Genomic DNA, 14,388 nt, shown 5'->3' on the forward strand with positions numbered 1-14,388 from the left:
ATTTTATGGGTCCTAACAAAGGGAAAGTACATCTAGCATTCTTCTACCAAGGCTGGGATTTACCAACATATGGACAATGAGATGAATCAAAGATGAATCGAGTTTCTAAGAAGCAGAATTCTCCAAGGGTACTTTCAATCTATCTTAGGAAAGTAGTTTTGAAATAGCTGTAGCTTTACGAAGAAGATAACTACTTCTATAGGAGACAACAATATGGGTATACAAATGATGTCTTTTGCATTTTTTCTCAGTCAGCAGACAGCAACATTTCTCACCCCTTACTCAGAACAACCCACTTTGCAAGTAGAAAGATCACTCGTCCTACAGATTAAATACTCTGTGTTCAAGATGACAGACATTTAAAAATGTCAAAAAGCGTGTCATCACCTGGCCAGCTGCTGAAGCAAGAGCAGTGCTCATTAACTCTCATCCTCAGACCCAGAGATAAACCATTTCCTGCAGTTGCCCAGTCAACACCCCTTGCTACTGCTCACACCCCAAAGCACCATCTGCAGTCATGAATGGAAAGCAGTTCTCCACCCAGCACAATTGTACATCCAGCCTGTGGGGCATTTCCATGACGACACCAGCTGAAAATGGAACAATCAAACCCTTCAATGCAGGAAAAAATACCTAATATCATCAGGTTAATCTTACAGCACAAACATTTTTCTCCTCTGCCACGCAAGAGAAGTATTTTTGTCAGTGTCTGGTATTTGCACAGAGCCAAGCACGTCACCTCCACAGCACATTAGCTGCTGGCCTCCAGGAGCTCAATGTAAGCCTTCAGTTTGCCACCTTTTCCACAGATTACAGCTGTAAAACACAGCTAACTGGGAGATGATAAAATAGAAGTACCACCAAAAGCTGGGGAATCACAACTTAGAACAACTTTTTATTTAAACAGTTCAGTCCAGAATCACTTTCTTACAAAACGAGCAAAAGGCTGCCTGTGTCCTCCTCCTCATTCATCTGTAGAAATCAGTCTAGTCTTGAAGAAAACACACACACACCTCCCCTCCCTGAGACGTCAGGGTTAATCCCTGGCAGTCAGCACAAGCTTCACCCTCCACTGACAGAAGCAGCACACACCATGGAGCAGGTCCTAATATTCAGCACGAGGCCAGAGATGAGTGTGCTGAGGCAGGTATCTGCCTAAAACAGGCAATACACACCGGTACGCAGCTACATTACCTAGCTTCTAGGTGGTAACTTGCTCTTTTCCCTCCTCTTCCCCACTTCCACAAAACATCAAGATCTGTCTGGATCTTTTTTCCTCATGGCCAAACTGAATACCCAAGAGCCAATCTGTGAGTGATCCAAGTAATGGCCAAATTTGCCAGGGAACGAACTCCTAGAAATACAGACTTTTGGAAATGGAAAACTGATTGTTAAAAGCACTCTGCAGCTGCTGAGGAGTTGGTTTTCTTACCAGTTCTGCTTTGGGGACCATTATCTGCTTTTTAAACAGAACAACTGTGGAAGCTGACATGCTGAAACACAGCAGAATGACACTTTCCCATGTCCATTCAGTCACTGGCAAAACCAGGACTGACTGCAAACCCTGCAGGCTGCCAGGTGTGCACTGCACATCTGTCACACTGTCAGACTGCCTTCTCATCCTTTGAGATGAAACATGCCAGAGATACAGAAAACTTCAAGTCTTTTATTTTCAAAAACTCAAAAAATAATACGTGATTGCTTTTGGTTTTTCTTTTTTAATTAAAAAAAAAATCTCTTAGCTGCCATCTCTTTTGCTGTCACCATTTACTCTTTGAAAAACTCCTCAATACGCCGCTTTTTTTTGGGACTCACTGAACATGTCTCTGCTTCTCTGTCTTGCAAAGCACTCCCAGAGTCAAACTCACAGCCAGCATCAGCTGCCTCCAAAAACAAAACATCATCAGTGTCATCTCTGCTCTCAGAGAAGGTCTTCTGGAAAAGGTCATAGATCGTCTTCTGCTTTGGATCTGGCTGAGGAAACAGAACAGAACAGGATCTGCATCCACACTGTCGTGTAAAACACAGTAAGCAAAATCTGAGGACACTCCCCTTACACAGTGTGTATAGATCACACCATATACGATACACACACACGTATCTCATACATACATACTCAAAGACATACATATGACATGGAGGCTAAGAGGCCTCCTTGCAAGTAGCAGGCTTGGAACCTCTGTGGAGAGTCCAAGTCAAGGTGTGGATCCCGGGAGGAGTTGAACAATCTGGTCTGCAGCATTAAAGGCAGAACAGGTGTAAGGTCACCTGTACCAATCTAGATGTACACAAGCCAAAGCCCATTCAGCCTCTCCCATGAACCACCAATATTCTTTCAGGTCAATTACCTTAGCATAGTAATTAGTTGACTCAGCTGTTTCGGAGAAATTGGTTTCTGAAAGACCAGCTTCGCCCAGCACTTTGATTTTCTCCTGAATCATTGGCCTACGAGTGATAAACAGATATTACTGAAAGGAGAAATGTATCATCAAGGACACTGCTTCATTTACTATGTGTAGATTAAAAAAGGATACAGCTGGGTATAAAGACAGCTTTTCTACCAAAGTTTGTTTGTTCCTTAACCTGTCCTGCTCTTGTTTATCATCACTTGCATGCTGTCTTGGGATATCAATCAATTAAATTGGTAACAATCAGAGGATTTGGGGCTATAAACATTTGGAGAATACACACATCCAACAGAGAAACTAGTTGACTGAGGCAACACCAATGGTATGAAGTCAGAACAAGAAGATGCAGCTAAAAGGGGTTCCAAGTAGCCTGTGTGCTCAGTCTCCAATGCAAGCAATGGTAAGCCCCAACAACAAATGTATCAGCATTTCAAGGATAACTCCCAATGTACAGCAGGAGAAAGAATCCATCACTGGCCCAAAAGGCCAACAGGTCCCAGCCACACCTGCAAACTGGGCACTGAAAGATCCAAGGCCACGGCATAATTAATGCATTTACCAAATAGCCTCGTCCTCTTGTTCTTTGTCCTGTCTTGAAAAAGATGCCACTGTCCTTTTGAGAGCTATATTTCTTCCCCATTAAGCACTAATGACTGCACAGACAGCATTTCACAAATAAAGGCAGAATTACTGTCATTAACTTTCCATGAAATTTGGGTGATGCATCAGTTTCCAGATCTTTGCATTGTATGGGTTATAATTACTTGCCATCATTATATTCTGGGAACTGCACAAGTTCACTTAGTTCATTCATTCCTTTAAACAAGGTAATAAAGATGTAATTTTGGACTTTAAATGAACCAGCTGGTGGATAATTTCTTTCCATCATTTGCAGGTCAGTTCCCTTGCAGCACTAAAGATTCCTCAGATCCTCCCTGCCCCCAGATGTCAGATTCCCCAGCCCTAAGGACTAATGTTCACTGGTAACTCCCACTGCAGCCAAAAAGGCTCATACCACAACTATCCAGAGGTGGGTCAATAGCACCTTTTTAATCCATCTGAAGGGCTCACTGAAGAGCAAGAGGAAGGCAATAGTGCAGTCCTCCTCCACAGCTCCCTATCCAAGCACTCAGCAGCCAGCTTGCTCCTCAGACCTGATCTGCAATACACTGAACCATCTCCGGCGTCTGCTGACTTTGTTTGGAAGTCTCAGCACTTTACAGTACCCTAGCACAGGAATGTTCTGGGCTGTTATCTAAGACAATTCCTCCTCCTTACAAGGAGACTGGGAAGGTTTCAGATGCCTTAGCTCTCCCAGAATTTCTCTTAAGAGCCCTTTCTTTGTCAGGTAACTACTTCTATTCCTCCTGCTTGTCAGCCACTTAGTCATGTCCACTGCAGCCAGGCCGCATCACCAGCTCGAAGCAGCCCTGACTGACACATATTGATCCTCCCCTCACAGGCTGTGGAAATCAGCACTAGCATTAACCCCTCACACCACATCTGTGACAAACAGTGGAAACAGGTGGCAGGAGAACCAAAGTGTCTGCCTCCCTTCTTACCATAAGTAGTCATCTGCTGTGCCTTTAGCCACCAGGTAGTGAACGTTAACGGAGCTGGTCTGTCCAATTCGATGTGCCCGATCTTCTGCTTGGATCAAAATCTTAACATAAAAACATGACAAATAAAAAGGGAGAACTGCAACATCTAAGAAATAGTGTAAGCACCAGACAACAGGAAGATCTCATTTCTTCTGCTTAGCAACTCTTTCTTATCTGGATCCTGTCCAGACCTGTATTCTCAAACAGACTAAGCCAAGAAGCAATCTGGTACACGAGGTTCCCAAAACGCACTGAGCAATTTTCCGAAGTACAGGTCAGCACTGATGATGGACCCTTTCAGGTCTTGGCTGGGCAAACCCTTAAGAGCTCTGCCAAATTAAGATAGAAGCGTGTTTCCCTTTTGTGCCACCTTCCCCTGCCAGCAAGCTGTGTAAACCAGCCTCACAGGTTCAAGCCCAGGCACCTGTGGTTGCAGAGCCAGCAGACATGACAGAAAGAAAGAGAAAAACCCTAGAGAAAGTCACCTGCCACATTTCCTAACTACCAACATTTCTGCTCTCCGGGGAACATCCAATCCCTGTCCCCTCCAGGACACTTACCCCTGGGTTCCAGAAGAGCTCTGCAAACACCACCAGATCTGCAGCAGACAATGTCAGGCCCATGTTTGCAGCAGTGAGGGAAAGGACAGCCACAGCCTGCTTCTCTGAGAACTGGAACTTCTGGCACAGAGACTGCCGCTCAGCTGAAGATGTGGAGCCATCAATGCGAATGTGCTCAACGTGCTGTGAAAAGGCAGAAGATGCTGTTTAGAGACCTGGTGTCCCCTTTCTTGTATACTCCTTCCATGTTTTAGTGGATTCCATACCCAATGCTGCCACTGAGCAAAGTCACCAGTGTCACTGTGGGTTATAGTCTAGAATGTTATCTTAAACCATTCTTCATGCTGCCCCAGCATGACCCAGAATGCTTTAGGAGCACCCATGGAAATCTCACATGAAAAGTTAGACAAACAATTTTGAAGTCAAGAGTAATGATTGGCAGCTCTATCAAGTCTCCCTGCAGTATCTTAGTTCAAAAATGTAAGAGTACCACAGAGGTAAAGGCAGGCAGGGATGGTGGGCTTAGGTAGTCACATTCTCCCTCTGAGGAAAGCCTGGAGAACAATGGCCACACAGAGTAACACTCCTCTAAGAATTCACACGCTGCAGGGCAGACAGTGGAATTAAAGAACATTAAATACAATAAAAGCCATTCAGCTAATACAAAGTGCATCCTGTGAGGCATTCACCCTGACAGCTCAGCTCCCTTGGTGAAGGGCACACTCAGAAGCACAGCAAGTAGAAATTACCTCTGTCACTAACTGTGACAGACATAATAAACTATCTGACCAGCCATAAATCCAGGGGGCTCTTCAACAGCTCTGAAGCTGGAACAGTGATAAAGTTAAGACAAATCAGTCAGTCACTTACTTTCTTCTTCAGCTCTACAACTACTGCATCCAGCATTATCTTGTGATGAGCAAACACCAGAAATTTATTAGTCCCACTTTCCAGTAACTCCAGGATGTATTCTCTACATAAAAAAGGAAAAACACCAAAACACTATAAGATTATATGCTGAGAGAATACAGACTTTGCTCACAACAAATTTTGCAGATAGTGCCCATCTATACACAGACACCAGGAAACAGGCTAGCACAAAAAGCTGCAGTAAAGTGCAAGTAGCAAGTCAAGTCTTCTATAGATTAAAATACAGAAAGGCAAATTCCCTAATTTTTTCTTCACCACAGGCAGATAGCTGCCTACATTATACTTGCGTACCAAAGAGAATCAGTTTATTGTATCGTACTTGGAACATGACATCCCAGGCCAATCAACTGAAGCCCATCTATACTTAATTACAATCTCACTCACTCATCTGTATTTCTAAATACACTAAAATAATCTGTATGCAGTTAAACTTCCTGGGTTTACTTGGAATTGTTTTTATAACAGAAGAAAAGATCTCTAAACACAATGATCAGAAAAAAACCACCTTTTCTTGCAATGGCTCCCACTGACAATTTACTCCAGCTTAAGAATCTAAATTCCTCATCTATTTCTAGGAGTTATCCACATGCATATAGGCTAATGGGCAATGAAAGGCAACAAGACTCCTTTTAAATGCACTTAAATGAAAACATCTAGCTTTTCCCATGGACTAGCAGCACAGCTACAGAACCCATTTCTGTGTAGTAGCTTGTGTTACAATCAGGTCAGCTAGAGCCTGAGGAACACCTATAAGCCCATACAGATGATACAAATGTCATCTTTTCTTTGGAACAGCAAAGTTGTTGTGAAGATCAGAAATACCAAGACCTTTGCTAAATACAACACATCTTAGGTCAGCAGCAACTGTCACTAAAAAAGACCAAGAAGGATTTCCAGCACTGTATTAAGATGGCAGACAACTCTGCAGGGTTCATAATGTTCAGATCCCCATTACATGACAGTATCATTTAACAAAGAAATCTGGGAGAGAAGTGGGACTGCTGGATTTTAAAACAAATATCAAAGTGAACATTCAGAGTAGTGAGCAGATGCCAACCAACACATCACAATTATTTTATATCTCATTCCCCCATTCTATTTAAGAAATGGCATGTAATTTCAATGGAAGCAATGGAAGATGTGTCATCAAGGGTTAAGACATGGAAAGTGATCATTGGACAGTACCATTAGTACAGACAGTACTGTACCTTAACAGTTGGTACTAACTGATATTTTAAATGCTACTAAACCCCAGAAAAAAATGGACTGCTTCCTACCAGAGAGTCAAGTAAACAGCACTTCATGGTTTTATATTCAGTTCATACTTGCAACTGAAATGAAAAGAAGACACTCTTCTAACTGTTCACTAACATAAAAGGAAGAAACTCTCCTACAGAAGTGAATGCTGGGACTATGAAGTGCAGTTCTGTGCCAAGCAGGCAAATTTTGTGGCAAGGTCTGCGACTGAAATCACACAGTGCACATCAGCTGGTCCTTACATTTGGAGAGCTGTGGAAAGTAAACCATTTTTATATTATTAGCATACTACTTATGAGAAAGTTATGCTATGACCTAAAGCAATTCCTTTGCAGTCTCAGCAAAAAGGCTAAGGATGAAAGGGCACAAAAAGAAATTATTTCTAGGGAAGAGAGAGTTAAAAGCACACCTGTGGTACAAAACTTTTGCTACTGAGGTCCCATGTGAGCCCTGTGGATGAGGCAAGAACTTCAGTAGGAGCTTTGAGATTCCTAAAGCACACTACAATTAAAGCTTAGCCCATCTCATAAGCTTTTTGGTTCAGGACTCCTGTTGCAGCAGAACTGCAGCATTTGTTTTCTCAAATTCTGTTGATGCTTTTAGTTTCATTATTCCCCTGCTCCTTAAACTGAAATAGGGTCCAGACCAGGGAATTTGATCCAAGTCCAAAACACAAAGTCATTTTAAATGGTTCAAATGACAGTTTAGATCTGTATCTGGAATGAAATCAGAAGACTTATTCAGCCAAAGAACTCCAAGAGAAGAAAATGTTTAGTGCATTGTAATTACAATCAAGTTTTTCTAGGCTGACTTGAGGCTATGCTTCATGTGCCTGCACTGTTATCTCTAGGGCACTGTCTCCCTGTTCTCAGCAGAAAAAAACACATTTTACCAGGCACGAATGAGGCAATGACACGGCACTTACACGACTGAGCGGATTTTAGCTTCTGCTGTTCTGCTGAAGAAGACAAGAAGAGCTTCCTTCTCCTGTTGTTTCTGTAGAAGGAAAAGATAAACAAATTTGAGTCTCAAAAATGCCTTTTCTCCTTCTTGCTTACAGATCTGGGATGCCTGCTGCTGCCAATAAACACTTTGCTAGGAAAAAAAATCAGTCTAAAAAAGCACAGCAATAGAGGCCTGGTGGGGAAAGTCTCCTACTCGCCACTGGGTACGGCAGATACTCACACAGTCCTGACACCTCCTTGCCTACCTCCCACTCAACTCCTACAAGTTGGATGACAAGTGTATCACAAATGCAGTTTTAGTTGAGAAAGCGTGTCCCAACTAAAATGGCAAGGAAAAACCCCTATGTTCTGTAAGAACTGTATTAGCAACCTAGGAGCCTAGAACATGCATTTTCCACCCATACAAGGAAAACAAACAAGGAAAGCAAAAATAAACCCTTCATATTTTTGGCTACTGCTCTGTTCACAACACAGCTCCAATCAAGGCTGTTTTCGTAGGCTGAATGAGTGGCTAGACAGGAGAGTAAGTAGAGAGGCAAGAGATATGAAAGACAATTAGAAATTACTAACAAGAGAGAAAAAAAGAGGGGAAAATGGTATTTCACACAAAGGGACAATGTAGACCACTTAGATCAAATCAAGCTGAGCTAGTTTTGATTGTGCTGTACACTCATTTAAAACTGTGCCTTCACGTAAGGTATGGCTCTGACCTTCTTGGAACTCAGGGTACTGTTTGTTCACTGATGTTTTTAAATAAAAGTACCTGAAATAGCAATGGCTCATCATGAAAGTAGTTTCTGACTTACACTTTCATATCCTTTGGCCATCTTCTTTGCTTCAGCTGCCAAGACAGCTTTGGTCTTTGCACTAATGCCTTCAGGAGCTACCACAACCATTTTGCGTTGCTTTGCTGGAAGCTGGGAAAGCACATCTGATTTCAAACGTCGGATCATGATGGACTCCTCCAGCAAAATCTTCAGTTCAGTTAAGTTGGATGATCCAGAGTAGTCCCAACCCCATGGCATCTGGGAAAGATCAAAGCAGTTATCAGTGTCAAACCTATAAGAGAACTGCTCTGCAGGTAATCCAAAAGCAGAAAAAATTTCCAGGGAAACTGGACAAGGCAAGAACTTGACAGTTCACAGGAGATTTGACAAAAATGGCAATAAGGTAGAAACATACAAACTAATCCACCCAACATGAAAAGATTACTTACAAGTTTCCCTTTTTCCTATCTGCAAGAGCTCAGGGAGGTGCAGGGAAGAAGACTATGCAGAAAGGTGGCAAGGATTCCTGCTGCAGCCCTGTGCCCTGGTATTCACTCTCACACAGCAAGGTGTTGCTGCTCTCCACCTGCAGCTTTGAGCAGGCCAAAAGGACTCACTGCAGTTCTGTACATGCACATATACCTCAGCTTTAAGCAGAGAGACACACAAAAATATTCTCTAACAGCACGAGGACAAACATCCTTAACCCAGATGCCTTCACAGAGCTGTTACACTTGTCTGACATGCTAGGTCAGAACTGCCTGTTCTCCACTGTGACCTGACTCCTGCTCTGCTTCCTGACATACTCTATTTCTGCCACTACCATGTTTGGCTCAGACTCAAGCAAACCATAAATAAACTGTGGCCCAAAAAACATCACTTCAAACATTGTCTCTTCAAAGCATCATCACTTCAAAGCTCCTCTGAACAAGCCATTCATTTACTCCTCCTTGAAGCACTCCCCTCTGAACCTGGCCTATCCTCCAAGATCCTGTGTGCAGGCAATATACATCTGTTCAGTTAATCTCAGCTCATCACTTCTGCTACCAGTAACCCCACAGCCTATCATTTGTTCTCTGAGAAAGAACAACAGTGGCATCCAAATTGGTACATTCCCCAAAAGAAGCATCTTTAAAACAACTCTCTTATGGAGAAGAGACCAATACAGTTTTAATGCTGAAGCAAGGGAAAAAAAGAAACCCTTCTGCTTAAATTTCACAAATAAGTATAGGGAATAAAGCTACAGGAATACTGAAAACCAAGGTGGGGAGGGAGGTGAAATCTTCCTCATAGCTCTAGTTCTAAGTAATACTGGCAGTGTCCAAAAACACAACTTCTGGTCTTGGAATAACAATCCAAAGTAGACCACTACATATTCCCTCCTGAAATGCACATAATGGAGATGTGAGGAGCCTCAGCACCAACACCTTTGATCGGCTGCTCCGCACTTAGTGTGCTACATTAATTAATAAAATAGATTTAACCTTAAAGATCTATATTGCTTTTGTCTTCCCCAAGAGAAAACTGCTACAACACATAAATGGAAGTAAAAGAGAAAGAAGCTCCGAAGTATTCACTGCATCCCCCATCCTCTCCTAGAATGCACAAGACAAAAAATAAATCACACTAGCCGTAAGGTTAGTCATGCTACTGACTGTATTAAGGGGTGGTGCTTTGATGGAACAGGGATGAGAACATGCTGTGGGACAGGAAGAGGAGGAATCAAAGAGCTTATAAGCAAGTAAGACCTCTCTGATATCTGAAAGTGAATGTTCCTACTTCAGGTTGAGATAAAACAATCTGCAATTCTATTGCCATATTGTACTGATGTGAACCATTAACTAACTCAGATTCTGGTACTTATGGCCATCATTAAACTCATTTGACTTAATATATTCCTACATAATTATGGCACCATCTGATTAGCTACAGTTGGTTCATTAGAGCAGGAAACAATTCAAACCCTAAACACAAAGCCAATTTGAATCCTGCAGAATTAAAACTTTGGCTCTAATGACAGCCCAGTGGTGTAGGGCTGGAGCTAATAAGCCCACCTGGATCTTAGCCAACCCCTCAAAAAAACCAACAAAAAACCAACACTGCTCTGCTTCCCTGAAACCAAGAGTGCAACACAGATGCATCCCTCAGGTCTATGAAAAGCTAGCTCAAGTCTAGCTGGGTTTATTAGCTTTAGGCACTCTGCATGAAAGCTGACATTGCTGAGCCACAGTCTTTATGCTCCCTTTCTGTATTTCTCAGGTTCTGTGGGCCCAGCAGAGCAGATGTACAGAACCAAGAAGGACTGCCCTGGTGCTGTGCCCAGCCTCCAAAGCCCACTGCCCACACTGCTCAGTGCACCGGTAGCTGAGTAGGAGGGATCAACATGATGAGGCTGCTCAGCAAGGCAGCTCCTTGGGCTATCTCATTCCACTTACAAGCCCATGTTTTCCCACCTTCCACTTCCATAACAAGCAAATCATACATATGCTTTGTGTCCACGTAGCCAAACTGACTTCAGAAGAGCAGCATCCTCATAAGGGAAAGAAAAAGGCACACACAGAGCCAAGATACCATCTACTGTCATATTAAAAAGTACATACAGGCAGACTCCCCACAGTATGTTTAGGTTATGTATTTCTTATGGTGCTGGAACAATTTGCAAACAAGGACACATCCTAGCTCTGTGCTGCACCTAGCTAGTTATAGAGATAATTACTTTTGGAATTATGAAAATTTAGCTTAGTATACCCTAATGTGGAGAAGAAAAGAGAGAAAAAAAGAGGGACATTTATTTTGCCAAAATACACATCTGGCTTTGATCCATAACATTCCAGAACACATGCTTCCAACTGTGATTTTCTTACCAAAGTGTTACAGCATCTTACATGAGTCAGTAAACTTATTACAGTGTTAGCAGAAGCTGCCAAACTCTTACAAATTCAGAGCATGTGCTCAGATAGAAATTACTTAATATTTGCCAACATCAGCCAGTTTGAAAAATGAATTCACAGCATGTATTTTGGGAAACAGTCTTGGGATAGCTTGTAAATAACAGGTGACATTTCACTTGCTACATTTTTAGAAGTACAGATGCTGGAAGGTTGAATTAATAAAAAATTATAAACTTTGGTAACTTTTCTAATCAGATCTGCCAGATATTTGCAGTTTTCTGTCGTAAAATCTTGAAACAGAAACTAGTCAGACTTTAGTTTTAAACTGAATGGATCAGGTTTGCCAATTTTTCTTTAATCCTCTAATGCAATCGGATTTATTACTAATACCAAAACATTTTTACATAACACCTTTCCTCCTTACAGATCTTCAAAAGCCTTGCAAAGCCTCTCTGGTTCTGTGCAATTCTACCCCCACTCATAATGCTCCCAATTTTCAGGACAGAAAGAAGAACTTACTTGAGTATTGAAAGCAGAAGTACCACAACAGTTCTTCAGAAAGGATACAACTCCTAACACAGTCTCAGGTTAGAGCTGCAGCAACGAATGTGAGGGACACTCTACAGTCATGAGGAAACCAACTACAATCATCCAAACACCTTTTAAATTTATTCATTGCCGAGTGGCAACCCAGTATTCAGCAGACCCGGTTTTTTCTCTAACACTATCTACATCTCTATTTATAGCAGCCCCACTTCTCCAAATAACCAAATTCTTCCTAGGTTCACATTATAATTTACTGACATGAACTGTAACAAAATGTCCCAGGTGAGCATGGAGAAGACCAACAATGTTCAACTGTCTAGGAGAGGCAGGTCAAACGCAGAAACAGAACTGTACTAGAAACCCTGCTGAGGTTTTGAAGGGAAGCTGATACAGACTGTGACCTCCATGCTGAGTTTCACTGCAGGTTGAAAAGTCATTTACACTGAACACGCTATTACAACCTGGATCCTGTAAAACTATTTTATTTCTTTTATCCAAGGTTCATGTGCCTCGTAATTGAAATGACAGCTACTTGTGCAGAACTTTATCCTTAACAGGGCTTATCCAACGCCAAACCTACTTAGACTCACATGCTGCAACTTTCCATTTTACTGCAGAAAACCAAGAAGATTAAACCATATTTCTTTATTTCCCTCTAGGAAGCCTTCTGAAAGGAATGCTCAGAAAGGAATCTTTCCATTTTAAAGATAATGAAGCTTAGCAGAAGATGTGGTCTCTCCCTCCGTCCGATTCCTATTATGGATGGAGACCCAGGACTGATGCTCTGTGATTCTGCAGCCTAATGGCCTTACTCTAATCAATGGCATGAGCACATGACTGCCAAAGCCAATTAAGTGCTCCTCTGACTTGCACATTTGGACTTACATAGAACAGCACTACACTGGCTATGAAAGCAAAAGTGGGCATTCAGATCTAGGAAAAAGGGGATTCAAGAATTTCATATGAGACTGAAGTAAGAATCTTCTTGGTGGAAACTGGGTATATGTTAGCTACCCCAAACAGAAAAGAAAACAAACACAAAAGCCCTACAAATAGCTGTAACTATTTTTATGGCATACACTGATGATGGTCAATTCTTCAGTGAATATTTTTGAACACTGAAGTGGTCATTTGGTGTTTCCAACCACTTTGCTAAGCACTCTGAACTAGAGCTGTAGGGAGATTTGAGTCCTTCTTTTGTGTCTATGCAACCAGCACAGAAGATCCTAGAGCCTCCGTGTACAAGAAGCAGCAGCAAAAGCTCTTCTCTTAGCAGTGTGTGTTCCAACACACACAGCAGCTCTAAGGATGGCAAATCCAAGTGCAGGTGACTTGCCCATACCTTGGCAGCAAGGCAGACATTTCCTATCATGGCTGCAAATACTGGCTTCCTGCAAAGCTGGCTTCTTGCAATGGTTGGACTCAGTAACTCTGTGGAAACAACTGCTGAGCAGCTGGCAGAGGGGTTATTTTCAAAATATGCTGAGGATTGCATCCATTTCCTAAATTAGAAGAGGGTGGAATACAATGATATAGTCTGTAAGTCTTGATTTTTTTACTTACCTGGAGGTATAAAATCCAAAATCCCAAGCAAAAAAGGCCTTTATCAAACAGTGACTAAGACTAGAAAGTGGTTTTTTTGGTTTGTTGTTTTTTGTTTGGGGTTTTTTTTTGGTTCGTTGGTTGGGTTTTTTTGGGATCTTTTAAATCAACTAGCCCAAACCTGCAGCTGCTTAAAGGCTCCATAGTTACTCTGCCTGTTTAAAAAACTCAGGGGGGCAAGATCTGATAAAAATACGCTCCACTACTGCTTTCATGTCTCAGGTCCACCACTGCAGCACCTCAATCTCCTCAACTTAAGAGCTTTCAAAATGTTACCCTGCAGAGAGACTTTCTCAAAAACAGATGTAATATCAGGCAGAAAGAAGAAGGAAGGAAGGAAGAAAAAGCCTCCCCACTTTGCAGAGTCCCAGTCTGCCACTTTCCCACTGAAGTACCTTCCTGGCATCACAGTAGCGCAGCGCGAAGGAGTGGAACTGTGGGAAGAACGTTGGCTGGACAGCGGCGATCTGCGTGTAGAGCTCTGCAGGCCGGGACATGGCCGGCGTTCCCGAAAGCAGGATCACTCTCTTGGCAGCCTGGGAAAGCCAAGCAGGGCATCATAATCGTAACAGCTTTCAACAGAGCAGAACTTAAGAAGTCACCCCAGTCCTGAAAGAAAATCCCAGACCTCCCTGTTCAAGTACCGTAAATGGAAGAGTGCTTCACCTTTGCAGGTACTTTCCACCGTCACTGCCTGAAGACACTAAAGGACAATGCTTCAAACTTCTAGGGAGTAGGACAAACCACACAGTTGCTTAATAACCATTGACATGCTCTCAGGGATGTCCATTTTTACTACAATACTTTCTGAATCAGCATTTACCCACTAGACACGTTAATATCTTACGCCTGGCTCAACTT

General features: G+C 42.4%; 1 protein-coding gene across 2 annotated transcripts in view; it reads right to left on the minus strand.

The window, feature by feature from the left end:
- Window positions 1-1,646: 1,646 nt before the first annotated feature.
- The window catches only part of SMARCAL1 (SNF2 related chromatin remodeling annealing helicase 1), a gene marked incomplete at its 5' end in the record, with an annotated part of 35,884 nt that continues 23,142 nt past the window's right edge, over window positions 1,647-14,388 (minus strand). Inside the window, 8 exons of one of the 2 annotated variants that reach the window (XM_082285470.1) lie at window positions 1,647-1,970; window positions 2,349-2,445; window positions 3,971-4,071; window positions 4,570-4,752; window positions 5,440-5,542; window positions 7,682-7,752; window positions 8,528-8,746; window positions 13,923-14,063. In XM_082285470.1, coding sequence (XP_082141596.1) covers window positions 1,812-1,970; window positions 2,349-2,445; window positions 3,971-4,071; window positions 4,570-4,752; window positions 5,440-5,542; window positions 7,682-7,752; window positions 8,528-8,746; window positions 13,923-14,063 — 1,074 coding nt within the window. In that variant the 3' untranslated portion in view covers window positions 1,647-1,811. Of the gene's footprint in view, window positions 1,975-2,348; window positions 2,446-3,970; window positions 4,072-4,569; window positions 4,753-5,439; window positions 5,543-7,681; window positions 7,753-8,527; window positions 8,747-13,922; window positions 14,064-14,388 lie in introns of both variants that reach the window. The other variant, XM_082285469.1, reaches the window with a different exon arrangement.

The sequence above is a fragment of the Coloeus monedula genome (genome assembly GCF_965178545.1).
Source record: "Coloeus monedula genome assembly, chromosome: 7".
Lineage (NCBI taxonomy): Eukaryota > Metazoa > Chordata > Aves > Passeriformes > Corvidae > Coloeus > Coloeus monedula.